General features: G+C 34.3%; 1 protein-coding gene across 1 annotated transcript in view; it reads right to left on the bottom strand.

Moving 5' to 3' along the window:
- Positions 1-21,825, bottom strand: part of CFAP46 (cilia and flagella associated protein 46) — a 72,950-nt gene that overhangs the window by 7,905 nt on the left and 43,220 nt on the right. Inside the window, exons 33-53 of the mRNA XM_032116491.1 lie at positions 20,858-20,956; positions 20,467-20,596; positions 19,401-19,547; positions 17,915-18,115; positions 16,883-16,989; positions 15,956-16,138; positions 15,060-15,195; positions 14,160-14,339; positions 13,542-13,730; positions 12,692-12,826; positions 11,772-11,951; positions 10,099-10,266; positions 9,176-9,273; positions 8,406-8,485; positions 7,845-7,996; positions 4,999-5,120; positions 4,537-4,622; positions 3,445-3,609; positions 1,645-1,721; positions 1,033-1,093; positions 908-943 (exon numbers count right to left, since the gene is read on the bottom strand). Coding sequence (XP_031972382.1) covers positions 908-943; positions 1,033-1,093; positions 1,645-1,721; positions 3,445-3,609; positions 4,537-4,622; positions 4,999-5,120; positions 7,845-7,996; positions 8,406-8,485; positions 9,176-9,273; positions 10,099-10,266; positions 11,772-11,951; positions 12,692-12,826; positions 13,542-13,730; positions 14,160-14,339; positions 15,060-15,195; positions 15,956-16,138; positions 16,883-16,989; positions 17,915-18,115; positions 19,401-19,547; positions 20,467-20,596; positions 20,858-20,956 — 2,732 coding nt within the window. The remainder of the gene's footprint in view (positions 1-907; positions 944-1,032; positions 1,094-1,644; positions 1,722-3,444; positions 3,610-4,536; positions 4,623-4,998; positions 5,121-7,844; positions 7,997-8,405; positions 8,486-9,175; positions 9,274-10,098; positions 10,267-11,771; positions 11,952-12,691; positions 12,827-13,541; positions 13,731-14,159; positions 14,340-15,059; positions 15,196-15,955; positions 16,139-16,882; positions 16,990-17,914; positions 18,116-19,400; positions 19,548-20,466; positions 20,597-20,857; positions 20,957-21,825) is intronic.

Below are 21,825 nucleotides of genomic sequence, written 5' to 3'. Positions count from 1 at the left end.
AAAAAGCTTTAGATACCCTGAAAAAAGGATAAAGAATTGAAAACCAGTACTGCTCATACGGTTCTGTTCCAGAGGCTCAGAGAGGACTAAAGTAGGTGGATAAACTAACTGAGTTTCCAGAGTCCTGATTTCAGAAAACAAGACTCCAAGCCCACCTCTTCTCTCCAAGGACATTGCACAATTAATGATAAACAATTTTCTCCTTTTGACTACATTTTCTCACAGTATAAGTTAAAAGATACATTCTAGAGTCAGATATTGAGCACATAAAGTGTTTTATATTCATCTGCTGTGAAGAAGAACTGCAAACGCATGGAGACATACTCTGTTATGCTACTGATTGTTCTGTAGCTCCTTTTGCATTGTGTTTAAACTTAATAACTATTTCAAGACTTGAAAGGAGCCAATAAGACAGATAGAGAGAGACTATTTACAAGAGCATGTAGTGACAGAACCAAGGGGAGATGGCTTCACACTGAAACGTAGTTGGTTTAGGTTAGATATCGGGAAGAAATTCTTCCCTGTGAGGGTGGTGAAGCCCTGGCACAGGTTGCCCAGAGAAGCTGTGGCTACCCCATCCCTGGAAGAATTCAAGGCCATGTTAAATGAGGGCTTGGAGCAACCTGGTTCAGTGGAAGATGTCCCTGCCTGTGGCAGGGGGTGGAATGAGATGAGCTTATAGCTCCCTTCCAACCCAAACCAGTCTGTCTTCCTGTGATTGAACTAAAAACCTCCATTTAACTGTTATACTGTTTCACTGATGCACCATTTACAGGTGATAAGCTGTGCTGTTCTGATGAAAAGGAACACTTTTGCCAACATCTTGATGTCATGACTTCATTTTTTGGTACAAAAATTTCTAAATTCCATGGGTAGATGGTGAATAAAATATTATTTAATATATTACCTGCTTCTCTTCCTTCATTATAGGGGTCCACAATATCTGATGAACAGTTAATCATAAACAATGATATTTAAACAACAAAAGAAGGAAATTTAGCTGATACACTTAGCTAATAGGTGAAAGGATACATTTAAAATTACGTGCATCAACAGGCAAGCAATTAGAGGGTAGATCACGATTAACCAGTGCCTACAATTAAAAAGAATGCATAATCTCTTATGTGTTAAAGTTTCAACCAAATGCTAACAGTATTGCATTCTTTGTGTCAAATAAATAAGAGAAAGACACATCAAACAACTAACAAAGTTTTGAAAGTGGGTTTAAAAGCATCGTGATACTCAACTGTCAATGGAAATTAATAAATTATTCTGCATTAGCTACAATGTATATACAAATATTACACATATATACACACGTGTTTGCACATATATATGCAAATATAAACATAGATTTATAAAAACATGTATATACTATATAAAATACAATATATTGTTGAAGAAATTATTTTCAGTAACTTTAAGCAATTTCCTTCACGGGTTATTAAATATGCCCCATTTAGAAAGTGTGATTTTTCAACGAAAAACTCCTTGCAAAATCAACAGGAAGCGAGATTCTTTTGGACTTATGTGACATTTATTCCACTTCAGAATTCTAGCACACATATTGCTTTCCATGCAACCCACTTTCACACTTTTTTATGCAAGTTCTCTGGTTATTTATAAAAAATGTGGAAAGTTCACCATTTGGACATTCTTTTTCTCATGAGCTTTTGTATTTGTTTCTTTAGACACTTCAACAGTTTTTTTAAATTGAGTTTCTGTGAAAATGAAAAGAAAAAAATTTTTTAGTATATATGCAGTTTTAGCAAATAAATGTCCTTGAAGGACTGCATATATTTAATACGACGCATGTAGTAGTAGTAGTAGAAGTAGTAGTAGTAATAACAACAACAACAGATTGAAATAGAAAAATAAAAATCCATTTCAAAGCACAGCAAGGCAAGGACATTACCCAAACCTTCTTGCCTAAAAATAAAGGCTTTAAAGGGGAAAACAAGGAGGAGATGTGATCCCTTAGATATGAAAATGCTTCATTTCACTGCCAATTTTGGATAGAGTTGAACATCAATGCACTTTCTAAGTCATTTACCATATCTATTAACTGTTGATGTTAAAGTAATAACTGAAGTTTCTCTGGGACACACAGTGATCCATAGGAAAAAGGAAGTTTCACATTTGAATTGGAACTTCTATTTCTTTAAAGGAATTTTAAAAAGCAGAGAAAACTGTCCTATGTTTCTCACTGTATATATGATTATCACCCAGAGTACATGTCTCAGCCAGCTATCACTGAGTGCCCTGAAAGGTCATGGAAGCTTGAGATACACATTAATATCATACTGCCCATGTTTCCTCATTCAGTGGCCACTGTCATCATTGCAAGAACACTTTTCAACTATGCTTCCTCTCATTTATCCACTTCTAAAATTATGCAACCATAAGAAGTTCCACTCTGAAAAATGGAAAAACATAAATAGAAAAATCCCTACATGTTCTGAAACTTGTATTTCTGAAAGACCTGTTTACATACATACTGTTGTATGTAAACTGAAAATATGCTAATCTCAGATTATGTACAATTCTTTCCCTTTAGAAAGAAGGTGTGAAATGGAAAAACAGAACAGGTTATATGGGAGGCTAAATATTACTATTGTTAGATACTATATTACAGATATGGACACAATACAAGAACCTCTCTGGAACAGCATGCTTTCATGGTACAGAGTGTGATTTTCTTCGGTCTATTTTTTGTCTTGGACCAACTGGTTTTAATAATTTTATGCGTTTTTTTCTACGTATGAGAAAAATGCAGCTTCAGATTTTTAACTTCATAAATAGAAGGTATCTTTGATGCATACAAAAAATGGCTTTGTGCCTGGATTTATTACTCACTTCTAGATCTAAAAAATGAGTTTTAAGATGCCATAAGGACAAGTTTACCAACTGTCCAACTACCTTACTTAACTTCATTTTGCTGAAGAGTTTATGTAGGGTATAAGTGTCTGGAGTAGGGAAAGTTCATAAAGCCTGTGGGGATTTGATTTTGCCCAGGTGAAGCACAAGAACTGAAAGTATTCCAGAGATTAAGATTTTACACTTGGTATTTTGAGCAAAGTCTTACAGTAATGATAAAAAAAATTAACAGAAATGTAAATTCTTACTTCCTTTTTTAAATTGCAGTTGAAAATAGCTTTGAAGTTTTAACAACATGCTTGTAAATTTGTTTACAATTTTAGATTCCAATTTTTATATAATTCTTTATGTGTCAAGGTTATTTTAAACTAGGTACCACCGCACCTATAAGCACCCTGTACATTACTGAAATAAGTCTACTGTACTATCTAGTCCACCTAAAATACTGGAAACCTATTGCATGTGGCTGTCTTCCAGTAAAATACACACCACCATTCATATTTAAATTTTAAAGTATCTTTTTAATGCATCATTATACTAAAGGAAAAAATGTTTATCTAGTAGTACCTGACTCAGTCCAACGTAGTCGATTGTAGAGAATCTGTAGAGAAAAATCTCTGGAAACAGAACTTATTCCTTCTTCTTTAAATATACTCAGAGCTTCCAAAGGCAATTCCATAAATAATGTATCCCCTAGTAATACCACACACAACCCCAAATCCATTGGTGTATCTAAAGAGATGTGACAGAACATGATTGAGATTTAGTTCTCAGTTTGTATATAAATAATTGCAGTTAGATGTAAAAACCTAAGTTTCCTCTATTTTATGACACATGAACTTCATGGTACTGCAGATTAAGTGCATCAAGAAAAAATATTTCTTTTGATACCATTACACTTAAGATGTTCTCAAATTTCTATGCACTTGTTAGTACCAATTCTTCACAGGGAAAAATATCCCCATATTAATAACCAATCATCTCAGGTCCAAGTCCAGGTGTATGCAATACATACAGGAAAACAATGGAAGTGCATAATTGCCACAGCAGTGATTGACTAAACAGAATAGAGTTGTAAAGGAACTCTTACCCAATACTAACTATGTTGTTCTGTAAAAAAAAATTTTTTCCGTTATTTAGGAAAAAAGTACAAAATATTATTATGACAATATTTCTCTTCTACAGAGAAAGAGAAGATGCATGGAAGACAATTCATCCAGTTTTTGCGGAACTACTCTCGAGATGTGTTTAGGGACATACTATAGCATTAGGCTTGCATGCAAGCTAACAACCTGTGGGAGTCCACAAAGTTACAAGCAAAATAAAGACAAAACAAAGAGATCTACCGACTTAAGAAAGTTCTTTATTCTAGCTTTTCTCTTGAAAAACTCGTTTGTGATAAAGCTGTTTCATTTAGGTGTCTACAGACTGTATGGTTTGGAAGACTCTAAATAAATGCAAAAGCATGGCCCCACCCAGCATCTAAATTTGTCTTTGAAAGAATACTGAAATATCTGACTTGATATAGAAAATAAAACAGACAAAAACAATGCTAAAGCCTTTGTCCTCTTCCTGTGTTAAATAAAATTAAAATTGAAATGATTGAATTTTGGTATCTGTCCATAAACACATACACAGAGTACTCAAGGGAGCACATACCCTGCATTCCAACTTGTTTGGTGTCCTTATCTTTCACTTTTCTTTTTCCTGTTTCAGCTGCTGAAACTGATACGCACTGGGATTCTCTGGGAAGAGAAATTTCAGTGAAAATATTACCAGCTTCAATTTCTACTTCAATTTCAGTGAAATTTTACACAAAGAATGCACTCCCTTTGTAGTTCCTGTCCTTTAGAAATCCTATCTTTAAACAGTTTAATTATAATGTTGCATCTTGAGCTTCAACTTAAGTATAACTTAAGCTGGAGAACAGTGCTTGTCAGAAATGGCCATCAGTCTATCATATTGCTCAGTCTCTTAGTCTGACATATCCTGAATATACTTTCTTTCAAGACATGAAACATTCTTCAACAGGCTACCCTTGCTAAAACTATTCCTTTATTTGGAGGACTTAAGTCACAGGTCCTGTTTTCACAAATGATAATCAAAGTCAATATATCTTACCTGACAGCAGAAAAATCAAACTGTGACAGCGTTGGTTTCAGATAGTCTTCCATAATTTCTATTATTTCAGAGAAATTGGATGTCAAATCAAGCTCATTATCATCTATTTTCTTTGTTGGAGTCTATCACACACATAGAAACAAAAATTAAGAGTACTTTCTCCATCCTTGTTAAATACTATCATATATATAAATTTTTGTAATAAGTTAAATCAGAGACTAAATAAAATAATGTGAAAGATAATAAAATGGAAAATATAAATATAAGAAGTCTGTTTCAAAACTACTTTATTTCAAAATTTGGTACCAGCACTTTGCAAAATACTCTAACAAAAGAATCACTAGAAGGTGTCAATACTTATTATTTAAACAGCTGATATACTTCAGCAATTTCAGTGGGGAATGGCAGGAAAGTACAGCAGAAAGAAATTATAATGTGTTTCTCCAAGTACTGAGAAATAATTGTGTAAGGCCAACTTTGAGAAGTGAACAAAAACTGCATGATGAACATAGAAGAAGCAAATGAAAGCATATGGAGAGATCAGTGGAGTCAGTTTAGGAAAAAAAAGGAATCAGAATGAAGAAACTAGATAAGGGGAAAACAGAATCATGTAGGAGAGAACGACACTGAAAACTGAAGCTTGTAAAATCCAACAGAGATTTACACAAAACCACTAATTGGACAAACGAGCTCAACCAAATGATGAAGAGTGTTGGTATTAATGAATGAACTCATCCAAGGCTTGTGTGGCTCAGTACAGGCTGCATGCATAAGTTCTGGGAGCTGTAATGCATATGCTTTTTAAAAACCTAAGTCACTTGTTTTTTTCATCTGTTCAATCTGACACTATTTTAGCACCTTTTCTTTACTTATACAACTACAGCAATCTTTACAAACTTGCCAATACAATAAAGGCTGGCCATGGGCAAGAGAAAGTGATCAACACTTCAACCATCTGCAATACTCGGTAGTTTAACAGAAAGATGCTAACATGATGAATAAAATAGAATTATAATTCAAGAACCAGATTTTTCAATGTCCTGGGTAACCCAAACTGTTACTGTATTCCATATCTACCTGTGCCCAAAATTGTTACTGTCTCTTTTAGGCCCTGCCTCTGGAACAGAAGGGGCAGGGGAGTGCCAGTCCCTTGTTAGAGTCACCCAAGCAGACCTCTCTTCCCTCTTGGCTCTCTTCTGCCTCTTGGCTTTTGCCATAGAGCTGAGGCAGTGCAGGTGGAGGCTCCCCTTTTGGGTTTTCTTTGCGGTTTTTTTTGGGGGGTTGCTATGAGTGGGGTTTTTTTCCCCCCAAGAGGCTACATTTCACAGTTATGAACATCCTCAGGACAAATTCCATGACTGCCTGGCTGCAGCCAGCATCACAGCAAGAGGAGCAGACTGGCCCTGCTTCATTTGGCCACCCCAGCCTGTCAGCAGTGCCTGGCTGAGGTGAGAATGCACCAAGTTGCCCCAGCCAGCTGCCTTGCCATCTTCTCTTGAGAGGAAGGTGAAGTCCCAAGTTCTAGCCCTTGACCAAATACCAGTCACCAGAGTGTGCCAGCTGCCTTTGCTGACATAGGTGCCACTGGTGGAGAGACTGGGGGGGGTTGATGCCATTTTCCCTTTGTCTCCCTACATGCAGCTGCCCGTGGAGGGCACCATATCGGGGAAGGGGTTTCTCTGCCATTGTGAGTTTCTCTTTGTTCCCAGGGAGTCCATGAGATTTCAGCAACTTTGTAACTAATGACTATTACTGTTATTTTTGCCTATTCCTATTTCATTTTTTTAGTAAACTGTTATTTTTTCATTTATATCTACTCACACTTGTTTCTCCTTACCGGTGGAAAGGGATTGGTTAAATCTAACTCATTTTAGTGTCCACCCCTTAAAATTGTTTTAGACCAAAACAGTCAAATTAGTGTGACTAAAACAATGAAAGCCTGTACAGAAAGTTCAATATTATCTATATTTTTTACCTTTATGTTAATAAGGGAAATAGGCCTATACCAGCTTTTTTTAATGCTATATTTAACAGTGAATTTTCTTTGGAATTGAAAAACCTAAGTTTTACCTAATGAAACCAAAATTAAAAGTAAAATGCTAGAATGTAGACCTGTACATTTCATGTGTAGAAAACTTTCTGTCACCTTGGAGATTAACAGTGTGAAAGCTGCAGGTTTTTCCAGTACCTTTATGTTACATAACTTGTGCTCACTGACTCTGATGATGTTCTCATAGAACTGAGCCTTCCTGCCGTTACAGTTACAGAAAACTTTTATTGTCTAGAATTTGAGAGTGTTTTACAAACTTAGACTCCAACAAAATGTGTCCTTGAAGCAAAATTTCGTGACTAACAGACTTGGATCAACTGCGCCCAAATAAAGAGCTACAGTGCAGAAGATACTGTATGTCCAAGCAGAAGGGTCTTCTGTGCTGGAAATCAGTAATAAATCTCTGGTTAAGATAGTTTTATTTTAATTAAAGGGTTACAATCTATGATCCTGCTTCTTCCTTTGAACAGCAGGGACTTTCATGTGATATGAAAGGCAGTGTACATTTGCAAATGCAAATCTCAGAAATATGGCACATTTTCAAGTAAACTGCTCTCAACTGCACCACTTCAATTCTGATAAACTACTGAACATTTCAAAACTCCTGAATGACAAATACAGAAACAATAGCACAGTAAGATTAAATTTTTGAAGTAGAGTACAAAGCATTTAGTAACTGTGAAGACTAGGGATGCTGCACTTGGAATGAACTGAAAAATTCTGCATAAAGAATGTCTATCATATTTCTAGCACATTTTTCACCCAGTTTTAAATATAAGGTAACAAAATATTTTACCACATCTGTTTCGGAGACACACTCTTGCAAGTTCTGAATAACAGTTTGTTTAAGATGACTCTTCATCTTTTGCTGCTTGTAAAGACGCATTTTGTCCAACAAAATATGAAATGCATCAGGATTCACATGAAATCGAGAAACTTTTGCCTGCACTATTAGAAGGAGGATAACACCCTCTTAAGAGTCTTTTTGAGAAATACTTGTACTTGAAGAAATGATTGTACAAACACCATCAGTTTCTAGCCATGATATTCTTTTAAAATAATATATATATATAAATGCAAAATATATACAGAAATGTACAATGAAAAAAACTCTACTATTATTTATCTGTAACAACTTCAGCCTTCAAATGTAAACAAAAATGATACAAATTGTGACTAGATACATTACATCTGATAATGAGATATATTTATGAATTTTTGTTCCTTGGTAATTAAGAAGAGTTAAAATTATTTGAAAAAGTATTTTAAAATTTTAGTAACTGCAACAGTGAAAGATATGAGCCTTCTCATAACATCTGTGCAATGATTTTTATCTCTTAAATGTAATGGTACTTACCCATCTGCTGAGTAAGTTTTCCTTTTTTCTGTGCAGTACTTACTTTGGGTATCTCAATCAATGAACTGTACAAATGTGATCTGTAGAAAGCAGAACAGTGCTGAATAGTTTATCTGACTGTCTAGCCTTGTTTATATGACTCAAACTTATTAGATGAGTAATTATTACCCTCTAATTTAATGTGCTCACAAATACTCTCGTGATGCAGTAACTACCCCCACCTTGGGTACAAAACCCTGCAAATTCTAGCTGGAACAAACTGAGAGTTGTAAAGTAAATTCTTTTATTACTGTATAACTAATAAGGTAGATTTCTATTTGTTCCATGACAAGTGTTTAAAAACCTTTTAAATTGGTGAATGCATTCATAGTCAGTTGCGATAGCTCAATTTATGAGCTAATTTATTGCAGATAATTAGTCTGCAATAATCAGATAATCAGTGGCTTTATAAAGCTAAATATGGCCCCTCCTAACATTTCCAAGAGCATAAGCAATAAAAGCAGGAAACTCTTAACAGAACTTAGAACAGATATCAAGAATGGCCTGAAACCTTTCAAGTGACCTCTGGAGATTTAAGAGGTAATTAGGGAAATCGAAAGAACAGAAACCATACAACTGAGCTGCAGGCAGCTTTATTTCTATATTAATCAGTTCGTTATCCTAAAATTCAAGTCCATCAAAATTAGAAGTGAAAGGCAATCATCAACCAGGTAAAAAAAAGATTACATTTGTAACAAAACGTGCTAAATCAAAATGATGAAATTTTATACCTGTCTTCTGAATGCTGGAGAATAACTATGTAGAAACTGGATGGCAATTCATCCACTATATTAAAATGTTCAACAGGAATACAGAGGTTTCTCCATGCCTGTACAGTAATTCAAAAGTAGTATTATTTTCATAGACTTTATAAACCCTGTTCTCAGTTCTTTCATTAGAAAACTGATAGTAATTCTAGGAAAGAACATACTAAAAAGGCCCCAACACTCAGCAGATGTGCCCAGGACAGTAGGCTCGGTCCAAACAACAGGAAATACTGCTTCCCTGTGAGGGAAGCAAGCACTGACACAAGTTGTCCAAGGAGGCTGTGGAGCCTCCATTCTTGGAGATGATTCGGAAACCATCTAGACATGATCATGTACAACAAGCTCTAGGTGGCCCTGCTTGAGCAGGGGGTTTTTACAAGACGACCTTCAGAGATTTTTTCTAACCTCAATCATTCTATGATCATGTAACTTTTGTGCAGTGCAGAAGTACGTATAAATATTATTTAAAACAAATTACAAATACTGTAGCTTAGTCCACTTTTCATAACAACATGACTTTTATGGCCGCTACACTATTTCTGAAGTTAAAATGCTATCAAATACTAGCAGAGTATTAGCAAAGGAAGTGAGTAGAATAATTCATAGTAAAATTTATATTTCAAAAAGAATTTGCCAGAGACACTTCACCAACAAGTACTATATAAAATTGTATTTGGTTTATGTGGCAAGATTTTGATAACAGGGAAAGGTGCAGGGGTGGCTCTTAGAATCTCAGAATTGTTCAGGTCGGAAAAGCCTTCAGAGACCATCAAGTGCAACTGTTCTCTCAGCACTGCCAACCCACGTCTTGTATACACACAAATGTCTCTCTGTGTACGTTTATATAACATACATATAAACCCCTAATAAGTAGCTCAGAAAGTTACCACTGAAGTAGCAGTCAGTTGCTGTTCCACACAACTTAGAAGATCACTTGCGTTTCTGTTTTGTTTCAAATGATTCTGAAGATGCAGCAATGCTGCCAGCTGAGAGCTGCTGGTGTTGGATGTAGCAGTTAGAAGGATACTCTTCATCATCACAGACACTGAACAACTCTGTAAAAGTTTTACATCTATTTATTTTCCTTCACAAAAATAAAACAAATAAATATATACACTATGTTTGTTATAACATATATCTATGTTGAAGAAAAGTTCTCTTGCTTGAAAGGTGAAATGAACTAGCAGAAGACTGCTGTTTGTTCTTACAGGTTAATGTAAACAGTCTGACAATAACTAAGATTTCTTAAATAAAAATAGCTGGAATTGATTTTTTTTTTCTACATTTATCATCAAGGTTCCTGCATTTAGTCATCTAAGGTCTACATGGAATGGTAAATACTGTGCTCTTAGCTTAGCCTTTCAAGTAAGCTGAGTCTTTTCTGTTTCTGTGCTTTAATGGACAGCCATCACATCACACAACAGTCTTCTACAAAGAGCAAAATAATGGGTAAAACTACATAAACTTCTTTCAGCAAACATACTAATCCTGTCCTTTGAATCAATGCTAGCTAAGAGCTAAACCATTTATCTTTTAATGCAGATGTCACATTAAAAAAAAAAAAAAAAAAAGGCAATTCAGGTTCATCTTACCAAAAATTCCAAAGGGAGGCTTAATACAAACATTTCTGGGCAGTAATAACTGAATCAGCAGAATTTTTTGCCCAGTAAAAGACATGACAACTCATGGTTTTGGTGCCTTGATATACATCACATTAGACTGTTCACTAACAAGTATGACAGCACAGCATAAATAATACAGTGTGCTGCAGGAGTACAGGAGTGATAAACAGTTAAACCACCAGACCCAGTATTAGCTGATTCTAATATACCAGAAGACCCAGCTAGTCCATTCCACCCATGAGTGCAGGTATTTGCAAATTTAAGTGTTGACAGAGAGTCAGGTGCTTTCTGCTTGTCATAACTTCCTTCAGTTGCATTGATATGGCAGGAAGGAAAGTAATATAAGGTGCTTTTTTGTATTTCTGCAATACAGATGCTGGTGTAGGAACTCTGGGTGATTTGCTCCTGATGCAGGGAATATAAGCCCTGCAGCCATTCTGCACCTTCTCTTTGACGGAGGCACATATTCACATGCATACATACTTTCAAGCCATCTATAGGACCATGCTGTGCAGGTAGCAATCTAACAAACTGAATGTAAACTGAATTATCCACCTCAAAGCAATGAACAAATTCAGAGAAGCATTTTTAAATTATTGATTAGGGAGGAATGAAACTGTATTTTGTGGCAATGCCTTATCTTTGCTAATTATAATACAGTCATTTATTCCTACTAAAATTTTTTCATGTATGCAATCATCAAAGAAAATGTCAGATCAAACACAACAGATAATACAATTGTTAAAAAACCACTGATGAAATGTTCTGAACTTTGCAAATATATCATATATTTGATGACCTGTATTACACACTAGTTCTTACATGGAACCCTACACATTTTCAGTATGACCAATTTTCAGGCTATGCAAATACAGTTTAGTTTATGCAACTTCAAACATCCTCACACTGAAAAGCAGCACAAACATTAATTGCCTTACCTGATGAAGTGCCAAAAACTGGCTAGTTGAAATTGGATCAAACTGTTGAAAGCATTCTGCCATTTCCAAACTAGCAAGAGCCAGTACATCGGTAACATTATGACTAAATGCAATAGCCATAGACTGTAGCAAAGCCTCACTGGATTGAGAAAGATACATCTGAGCCATCCTGTGTCCTGTCTAGATGATAAAAATAAAAAGCTTTACATAAAAATTGGCTAATATTAAGTATTTGTTATACATACACCAATTACAGCATGTTAGAGAAGATAAATATTGCTTTTTAATGAGTAATTTTAATGCATTTTATTTTTAAGGCACTTCATGTATGATCAAAATATGCAAATACTGATTAATTTTCTAGCAGACACCAACATCTGTTATACAACATTAAAATATATTTGGTATAACACAGAAATTTCTTCTAATATAAAATGTTCTTAGCAGAACAGACTTTAAATTCCAGGCAATTTGAGCAGTTCAGAACCAAGGATCAATACAATTGTTTCTGTGGACAGTTTACTATATTTATTCCAAATTAACCCACAAATCTCGTACTTCAGGTATTTATTGATTTTACTAGCAACACAAACTGTACATTCCCAATTCCTAGTGTGCTTTCAACTACAGTAATTAACAGAGATCAGATCACCGAATTTCACAAATGTTTTGTGATAGAAGTAATTTCTTTCTTTGTTCCCAGTCTGCAAAAAGTTATGCTCCCTTAAAAAGGCCTATCTCTGAGGCAGAAAGAAACTGCCTGGTCATCTAATCCTGGTTGCTACATGCTCCATGTAAGATCAAGTTTGTGTTACAAACATTTCCATTATCAGTTTAAACAGAACTGATAAGGTAAATTGACTATTATTCCATAAAAAGAAAACACTCAAAGTCTAATGCAAGCTCATAAAGTAATATACCATTAATTCCTGTATTTTCCTCCTATACTTATCATTATGACATTTATTAGTTGATAAACCGCTCTCTGTCATGTCCTGCTCACTGCATTCTGCTGAAGTCAGCGAAGATTTTCTGATGTCTGATTTAGCGTCTTCCTACCCATCACAGTATAAAAAAAAAGAACAATTAATCATTCCATTAAGTAAGACAGGCTTAATTTCTTTTGTGAAAGTTTATGTGAAAACGGAATTCATCTTGAAAGAAATCACTGCCTTAATTCCTTCATGGTGAGAGATTTAGTAATACTATCCACCATCAAAATTTCTTAGTATGTTATGAAGGCAGTATGACCAACATAAACTAAAAAGACGCCCCATACAACCTCTAAGAGTTTTGACTTTCTCATATTTGTCCTCCACTAATTTCTTCTGAACACTTTAATTCATCACTGAATTTATAATGCCTCCACCAACTCTCCTCTTTTTACTACAACACAAAAGAAACTTACAAATCCAAGCTTTTAACCTACAAGTCAGTACTTCTCGATTTCTCGATCGCATGGATTCAGAGACCATACCTCACTCGCCCTTTAAGGCATTCAAGGAATTTTTCTATCTCTCTTTTGAAAATATTGTGATTAGCATATCTCACAAACAAATCAAAAATTATCTACATGAGGATAGCATGTAGGCAGAAGCATGTTTTTGAAATTACTCATTTTGCTATCCATTTTTATTATGGCTTGCATGCAGTATATAAAACCTAGTTCTACACAAAGAGCAGCTTTTATACAAATGTATATAGAAAAAATATTAGAGCAGATAAACTTTACACAGAAAAATAAGTTTAACTGCAGAAAAGAATGCATACCATAACATTTGGCTTCCAGTAAATCTCTGAATATACAGGATCTACATTAATGGCAAGTAAACGAAGAGTTTTTCCAGTTAGATACAGGCATTTGGATTTGATGTTGGGACAGCTTTTACAAAGATTCCGTATGTTTGCTAACTGAGCCAGTGTAATGTGAGCCATGGTGCGTTTCATATATTTCCAATCCTGGTAAAATACATATTTATGTTTATTTGTTCATATACCCCCACAAAGACAGAAATACGTATTTTTTAAAAATGTAACTTATATTCACACACAAAATACATAAATACATATGTTAAATGTGATTATACTTTCAACTACAAATGAGCTGTCTTTAATAGATATGCAATTTCATTAACAACTGATTTAGGAAAAAAAAGTCCAATGTAATATCTATAAGCAAAGTTCAACCAGTGCCAAGGAAAACATGGGATAAGGGGAGGGCGCCCAGTAAATCATTCCCAAGACTAAAACCACACACTTCAACCTCAGTTTCTACAAAACTACATGACTGGTCTGGGAACCCATTTCCTCAGCAGTGGAAGAAGTTGTGTCATGGAAAACTTTGTTATACCTCTTATGCAAATCATAGGACTAAACATTTTTTATTACCTGTTCTGTTGCATCATCTTCAATGATGAATTCCTCCACAAATTCATGAAATGATGCTTCTCCCACATTTTTAAGCTTTTTCTCAGTAATGACAAGATGAAAAATATCCAAAAGAATTTCTACAAGATTTATTTTTCTAAGAGCTAGTTGTCTCATTAATGGGATACTAATATTTTTATTCTGAAATACAAAAGAAAGAAGAATTCTATTTTCAAGTATTTTTGCAAATTTACCTGAAAAGAAGTTAGAACGTTGTATGTCTTTTAACGAAAGAAGCAAACATTTTAGCCTTATCACCTCGATAGAGCAGAAATATTGCAATGAAGAAATCAAAGTAATTTAAAAGAAAAAATTCAATGCCAAATATATTACAAGGCAATCAAAGTAGCTCCATAGAACAAGAGCAGCTGGGTTTTTGATTTCACGTTTTGTGTACCTGTACAAATATGTAGTATCTAAGAATGATACATACACATTAGCAAAGTAGGCTGCAGGCTTTCATTACCCAAAGTACACTATTTTGAAGATAGACATTATTTATAATAATGTTTTGTGAAGATTTCTTGTTTCCCCTGAGAAGAAACACATTTTGAAGAATTTTATACTTTCAAGGTATTTAGAGAATCAAAAATATCTCCAAGTTTATACTTTTTTCTTTTGTAGCTGTTAGATAAATGTCAGAACTAAATAAGCTTGACAAACACCAAACAAATCCTCTCTTCGTCCCTCTTTCAACCGTAAATTCTTTTGGCATCCAATATTTCCTTCTATATACAAAGCATGCTTATCATTACAAGAAGATAATTTCTGGAAGCCCCAAATGAGATTATCCAAGAATGAGTGAATATTACAACTAGACTAGGTTTCTTTTCCACAATTAAGGAAAAAAAATGTCCATACCTCATTAATTGCAAATAGACTACAAACACTATGAAATACTTCCTCTGTTTTGGATACTGCTCTCTGAGCTAAGTTATAAGCATGTAGATAATGACTATGTTTGTCTTTTTTGTTCTTTTCCTGCTTGGCAATCATCCTGAAAGAAAAATCCAACACCATTAACTCAAAAGAACTAACATAAGAAAGTGCTTATTTTTATGGTATCAGCACTGTTGAACATATATAATTAAATAATGAATCTATTAATTAATAAAGATTAATTATAGATAAAAAGATTAATTTTGTGTATGTGGTTTTGAAATGTACAAATAGGAGAAGTGAATGTTTACTAGTTATTTTTCCAAGGTCTTCTTCTTAGAACTGTACTGCTGCAATGCAAGAAGATGCCAAGACTCAAAGAGAAGCAAGGCGGATAATATTCTAGAGTATGTATTTTCCAGAAATACAATGGCAGTATACCCGGTACAAAACATTATCTCAGTTGTTTTAAGGGGGTATCCTGTGAACAGCTGGGTTTCCAAGCATACCCTGTTTTGCACTTTTACTGTTGCAGCAGTTTCTAGAGAAATATTTCTCTATGGTGTGGCTGCTAAAATGTGTCTACAAATGGGAAGTGAAAAAACTGACTTAAGAGACCCTGACACTTTGTTTTGACCTCAAAAGAGAACAAAAGAGAACTCCGCCTTCAGTGAAAACAATTTTTGATTCTACAGTACTTTTCTGAATACAGAACACATGAAGAATGCAAACAGACATGTAACACCAATATATAAAACCTAACAATGTTATCTGCTCTTTCCCATCTTAATTAGACTACAAAAAGTAAACAATACACTTCATGGACTAGTTCAACCTAAATAAAATTTTTCAATAGAGGTATAGAGGTATAGTCTTACCTACGAATATTTGCACATTCCAGCAGTATTTCAGCGCTGTAGTTTTTATGCCCATGATGAAAAAAGTCCTTCTCAACTTGAGCTAATTTATTGTAGGATTCCTGTAGCACCTGTGGCAACTGAGCAGACTTGGCATTAACTGTCATATGATCCTGGGCAAAATGTATCTGAATAAGTGTTTTTCTAGAAATAAAAATTAAATACAAGAAAGCAGTCAGAAAGCACAGGCTATTTTTGAGAACAGACATATTTCACTCTGCTTTCCTTTAAATTCTAAGAAATCTACAAAAAGCCTCATAAATGTGTGTTTACAAATTATAGTATTAATAATACAAATATTGTATCTTCTAAATACAGATGAACTGAGAAGACTGATATTAGTCTTCCTTTTCTAATTGAAAAACTTCCCATTTATGGAAAGAGACAGGTGTGTAAATGTTGTATATTTCTCTCCCTTTACCAACACATTTTAAGGTCTCTGTGCTTGGATTTCAGTGGAACCTAAATCACTGTTTAGTTTCACCATAAACAGGCTTCTTGGTTCATGGTGAGAATAGAAGTAAGTCAATACTGTAGACTGCAGTAGTGTTGTGGGAGTGTTCAAACAGATACCTCTGCATAGACAAATATATGTTGCACCTCTAGGTAGCCTACACTGCAAACTATGCACAAGACACTGTGGTATCTAATTTACCAATGTAACAGGTAGTAGGGCTACATACAAGAATTAGGGCAGGAAATACAAAAATTTGGAAAGAAATTTAAATTTTAAAAAACCAAACCACCACATAAATGACTTAGAACAAAAATATTTGAGAATCCACTGAATTTGCCATACTAAAATAAGACAGCATTGTAAAAATTACATATATTTGCGATGTAGCTGCATATTAGAAGCTGGGCATATTTTAGAGAAAAGACAGTTACCTGGCTTCAAGGGATGCAATCATAATACCCAATTCCGATTGCCTGCTAGGTCTCTTCAGTAAAGTAGATTGAAGCACATTTACAGTACGTTCCAGTATCTCACAAGCCTGCAGGTAACACCAGAATTTTTGTAATTCTATTTTAAATGTCTATGGATTATAATAATCATTCATTTAGAAAGCTTAAATTTTGTACAGAACATGTTAACTATCCCCAGGATGGCTGGCTCTTGGTAACTGTAAGTTAGAAAGTTTGAAAGTTATCATCATACTTAGATACTCAGATACTTAGATACTTTGATGATTACATGAATGGTGCACATACATACAAGGAGAGAAGATGGAGCCAGATTCATCTTGGAGGTACGTACCAAGACAGTAAATATGAGTTCAGTCAAAATCAAAATAATGCCTCTACACAACACAGACTTGCATAGTTTATCAAGACAGATTACATCATCACAGACATAAGACTATTTATGCTGAAACTCATGAAAGGGTTTAACAGTAAATGCATATTTGACGCTACAGGGTTTTAGTAAAAAAAAAAAAAAGTGTTAAAGTAGTATTTTCCAGAATCTAGAAATAATATTTATAAAACTATTTTAAATACTTGAGAAGGAAGAAGGTAAGAGAAAATAATATTGAAAGGCGTGATTTTCATTGAATATGGAAAATAAGTACACCAGTGTTAACAGAACTGTCTGAATACAAAAGAATTCTAATCAAGAGAATCAGCTCTCTGGGATTTAGTCATACATACTAGATTATAACTGGTTTTATTCCAAGAAAAGAATATACAGCTTATAAAAACATCCTAAACTTCTGTGGGTAGAATCTCATTCCTAGTGGCCTGTACCTGTTTGGAATCTGTAATTTATGTCTGTTGAATGCTAGAGAAAAAAACACTAACTACATTTAACACCTAATTTTGCATTTCTTGAAATGCAAAGGCTATAATACTACACTGAGAGAGACCACTGCTGAAAAAAAACCCCAAACCACAACCTCCAAACTCAAAATATTTCCTTACCGTGCCCTGTTTTCCTTCTCCCTCTTCCTCTAGAATTGCTTCTATTAGACTAAGAGTACTGTTATACCAAAACTGTTCATTGCCTCCCAGAAGCTGTGCTTTCTCAAGGAGTGCTTTAGCTTGTCTGTGGTTTCTTTCCAGGTTAGCCAACACAGCAAGTAAGTACAAGCACCTTGACATATCAGATAGGGCCCTCAATTCCTAGAAAGAAAGAGATGTGATCTATATACCAAAAATCCACGACAGCTATCCGTATTTATGTCTGTCCATACTTTAGATTAACCTTACAGAAATAAAAACCAAATGGTATTCCTCCAAGTACCTGCCAAATTTCTTAGTTACTCCTTATATTACGTCTACTTCATATTTCTTCATGTTCCTCTACCTTCTATCTCACAAGTCAAATAAGCTATTTTCCTGCTATTATTTAGTATGTGTATATCTGCTAGTGTTTGTCAGCGGCTGATGAAGAAATGTGAGGATGAAAGATTTTTTTTGTGAACTGTACAGATACGCTAGATATCCAGTGAACTCACATTGGTTATAAGCTATGTAACTGGTGCTGTATAGGGGACAAATATTGTATCATATTTGTATACTAGCATACAGACATACAGGACAGTAGTAACAAATTGTATTATTAAAAATACTGTCCTCCCTAATGTATTTTGAACTTTCCTCAATACACAATGCGTAATTAATGCTTTATAAAGGGACCTGTATTATTCATGAATATCATTCATATATTATTATTCAAAGTATTAACGATTATGCTAAATTTACACAGACAGTTTTTATTTACGCAAGAAAAATTATTACACAAAATAAGACAATAGCAATTATATTTTTTTAAAAGTAAAGGATTTACTGCAATAATTGTATTTCAATAACTTGTATAATGAAGCACAGGGAAATGTGGAAAATGGTAGGTATAGGGAAAATACCTGTAATGTATAATCCTTCATAATAATGAGATGATGCAGATCTGTTTGGTGAAACATATGGACACTTATTTCAGATCTGCCAGAATTTTAAAATATAATTTCAGTTTTATCAAAACAGTAGTAAATCCATAACGAAGCTCAAAATGAAATAACCAGACTTTCAAATGATCAAAATATTGAGAGATGGAGCTAAATTCTCTCTCTTCTGAACAAACCCTGAACATTTCCCACCTATTTAAACTAACATGGTTGAAATATACCTGTATCTTCCAAGGCCACTGCAAAGCAGACAGAGATACTAACACTACTTCAGAAATTTATATAACCTTCAGACAACTCCCATAAAGTTGGACTGAAATGCCATATATTTAAATTTACATATTACATATGTTGAAACTTAATATGGAATTGGTTTGGGGCGGTGGGAGAAGGCTTGGCTTTGCAGTTTGATTATTATTATTCTGAGGAATAACTGCATCAAAATGAACATTTTCCCTATATATTCTATTAGTGTTTCTTTTTCTATTTAATTTTTACTGTACCTGACTTGCAGCATGGGCCTCTGAAAGCAGAAGTCTTGCTGGTTGATACAAGCCTAGCTGAATTAGTACTTCAGCTTTTTGAATCCACAAGTGAGGGAAAGAAAGTGCACTCAGTCCTCTTCCTGTTACTGCATTTAACTCAAAACCCTGAGAAATTAAAAAAGTATTTTCACCTTCATAAATTTCAGAACTAAATTAGACAGAATACAAGTTGTTATTAACTATGATATCCCACAGCTCAGCTGTATTTTCTAACTTCAAAATTTAACATTATATTACAGGAACAACAGGTTTATTATGAGATTTGGAATTTACTATCCTCAAAAGGCATTGAGCCCATAAGTATACACTATTCAAACTAACTGTATGACAGATAACTACTTCAGATATGCTGCTATCACAAAGAAGTTGATTTCTGGTAATAACTAAAACTCAAAGAGGAATACTATTTACAAGAGCTAAAAAGGGTGACTTGAGAGGGATTAGTAATTAGAAAACCCAGGTAAGTTATATGCGGAAGTATGGAAAAAATATACAAAGAGAGCAAAATTGTATGATGACAATCCAGACAGCACTGCCATAATAAAGAGAAAATTGGAGGTAAGCATTAAAAAAATCAGTAAGGCAATTATTACCTTCCTGAAGAAAAGAGAGTAAAGACAGAACTGAAATATTTGCATGCTCTTAAAACAATATGTAAGAGGAAGCAAAACAGTACACGCTAATGTGATGGAGAGAGAAAGAAGAGAAAAAACAAGACCAAGAGTGACTACAGTATCTTCTTTGCTTCTCAGTCTTTTAATCGATTTGCATTAGTCCCCAAATCCATTTGTAAGAAAGTAGTTTTACTTTGTATCAATAAAGATTCCAATCTTGTTCTTTCTCAGTATAAATAATATGCCAGCCAAACCCAGCTCAGCCTCAGCTAATGCTTGCTAGCAGGTAGCATGCATTTTAATTATTTTTGTGTTCACGTATTTCTCAAGTACTACCTAAAAACAAACTAGCAAGTGTACTAAAAAAGTGAAGAGTAATTTATTATAGAAACTGAAGTAGAAATAAAAACCTTTTCACTTGAAGTAAGGATATTCTCATTCCTACTACCATTAAGCTGAGCATTTTCAAAAGGTATTTTTATTTCTTCTGTCTTCATACATACAGTTTTTTCTTTGTTCAGTGCAATCTCTTGCCTACACCTAAATCACAAGAAAGAAAAAGTAAACTAAACTATATTTTAAAAAGCATTTCATAACGAAGTATTAGTGTGTTAGGAATCTTTACCGTACACTACTTGGTAGATAGACACTAACCAAACACGCACAGAATTTTAGGGAATAGCTAATATACCAAAAGTGTGTTCTGAGATCATGTTTTTCACTATTTTCCCCCAACAACACTTATCAGCTGTAGGGAAAACAGTCCCAACTAAATACCGCCTCAATAGGGAAAATACATACATTGCTTGTTCTAATTCACTAATGTATACTTCTCCAGCAGCTTTCTCATGATACACAGATGCCTGACTCAGTTTTAAATCTGAGCATATCAGGGCAATTCTAAAAATAAGAAGAAAAAATGTTTAAAAAACAATCCAGATCATTCATATGTTCCCTCATATAAGCACATTATATATAAATAGCACATATTCCACATTTGTCAATCCTGCCTTCTCATGTCTTGATTAACACCGGCAATAACAAAGATTGTAAATAAAAACAGGGGAAATTACCCATTGACAGCGGTCACAGAATAATACAATAGTTTGGGCTGGAAGGAACTTCTAAAGATATCTAAAGGTATGGGCAAGGGCATCTTTTACAAGACCAGGTTGCTCCAAACTCCATCCAATCTGACCTTGAACAATTCCAGGGATGGGACATCCACCAGTAGCCCCAGTCTTGTCCATCAAACCTGTATCTCTCCAACTTAATGGCAAAAATTATGTACTAAAAGTATGAAAATATTTATATGGTCTCACTATAGCATGCAACAACCACCCCCCTGTCCCCCGGTGTGTATGTGCTAACCTATTTTTTTGTCCTGAGTAAAGAATAATATATTCCTATACATCTATCTAATCATATATAGACATCAGGTCATAGATATAAATAAAATACCATGAAATAAACACAAATCTTGAGGAATCAACAAAAAAGATTTGTCTGGCAAATCTTGGCTGAAAATAATTTCCTATCAGAAAGTCCCTTTTAGTCTTGTAAGAAAGCAACTCAGTAATCAATTGGTAGAGAAGCACATATATTTGTATACACAAATATCTATTCTGCTCAGTGGAATCAGCTTAGGCATTTTAAAGCTTCATTATGTGGTATTTCACAAACAGAAAACAAGACAAAAAATTGCTTATTACTGTTACTTATTAAGCAAATATTATTTAATACCTATCAAAAAAGCATGATAAAATGCT

The sequence above is a fragment of the Corvus moneduloides genome, chromosome 8 (assembly GCF_009650955.1).
Source record: "Corvus moneduloides isolate bCorMon1 chromosome 8, bCorMon1.pri, whole genome shotgun sequence".
Classification (NCBI taxonomy): Eukaryota; Metazoa; Chordata; class Aves; order Passeriformes; family Corvidae; genus Corvus; species Corvus moneduloides.
This window is presented reverse-complemented; position numbering and strand designations above follow the sequence as displayed.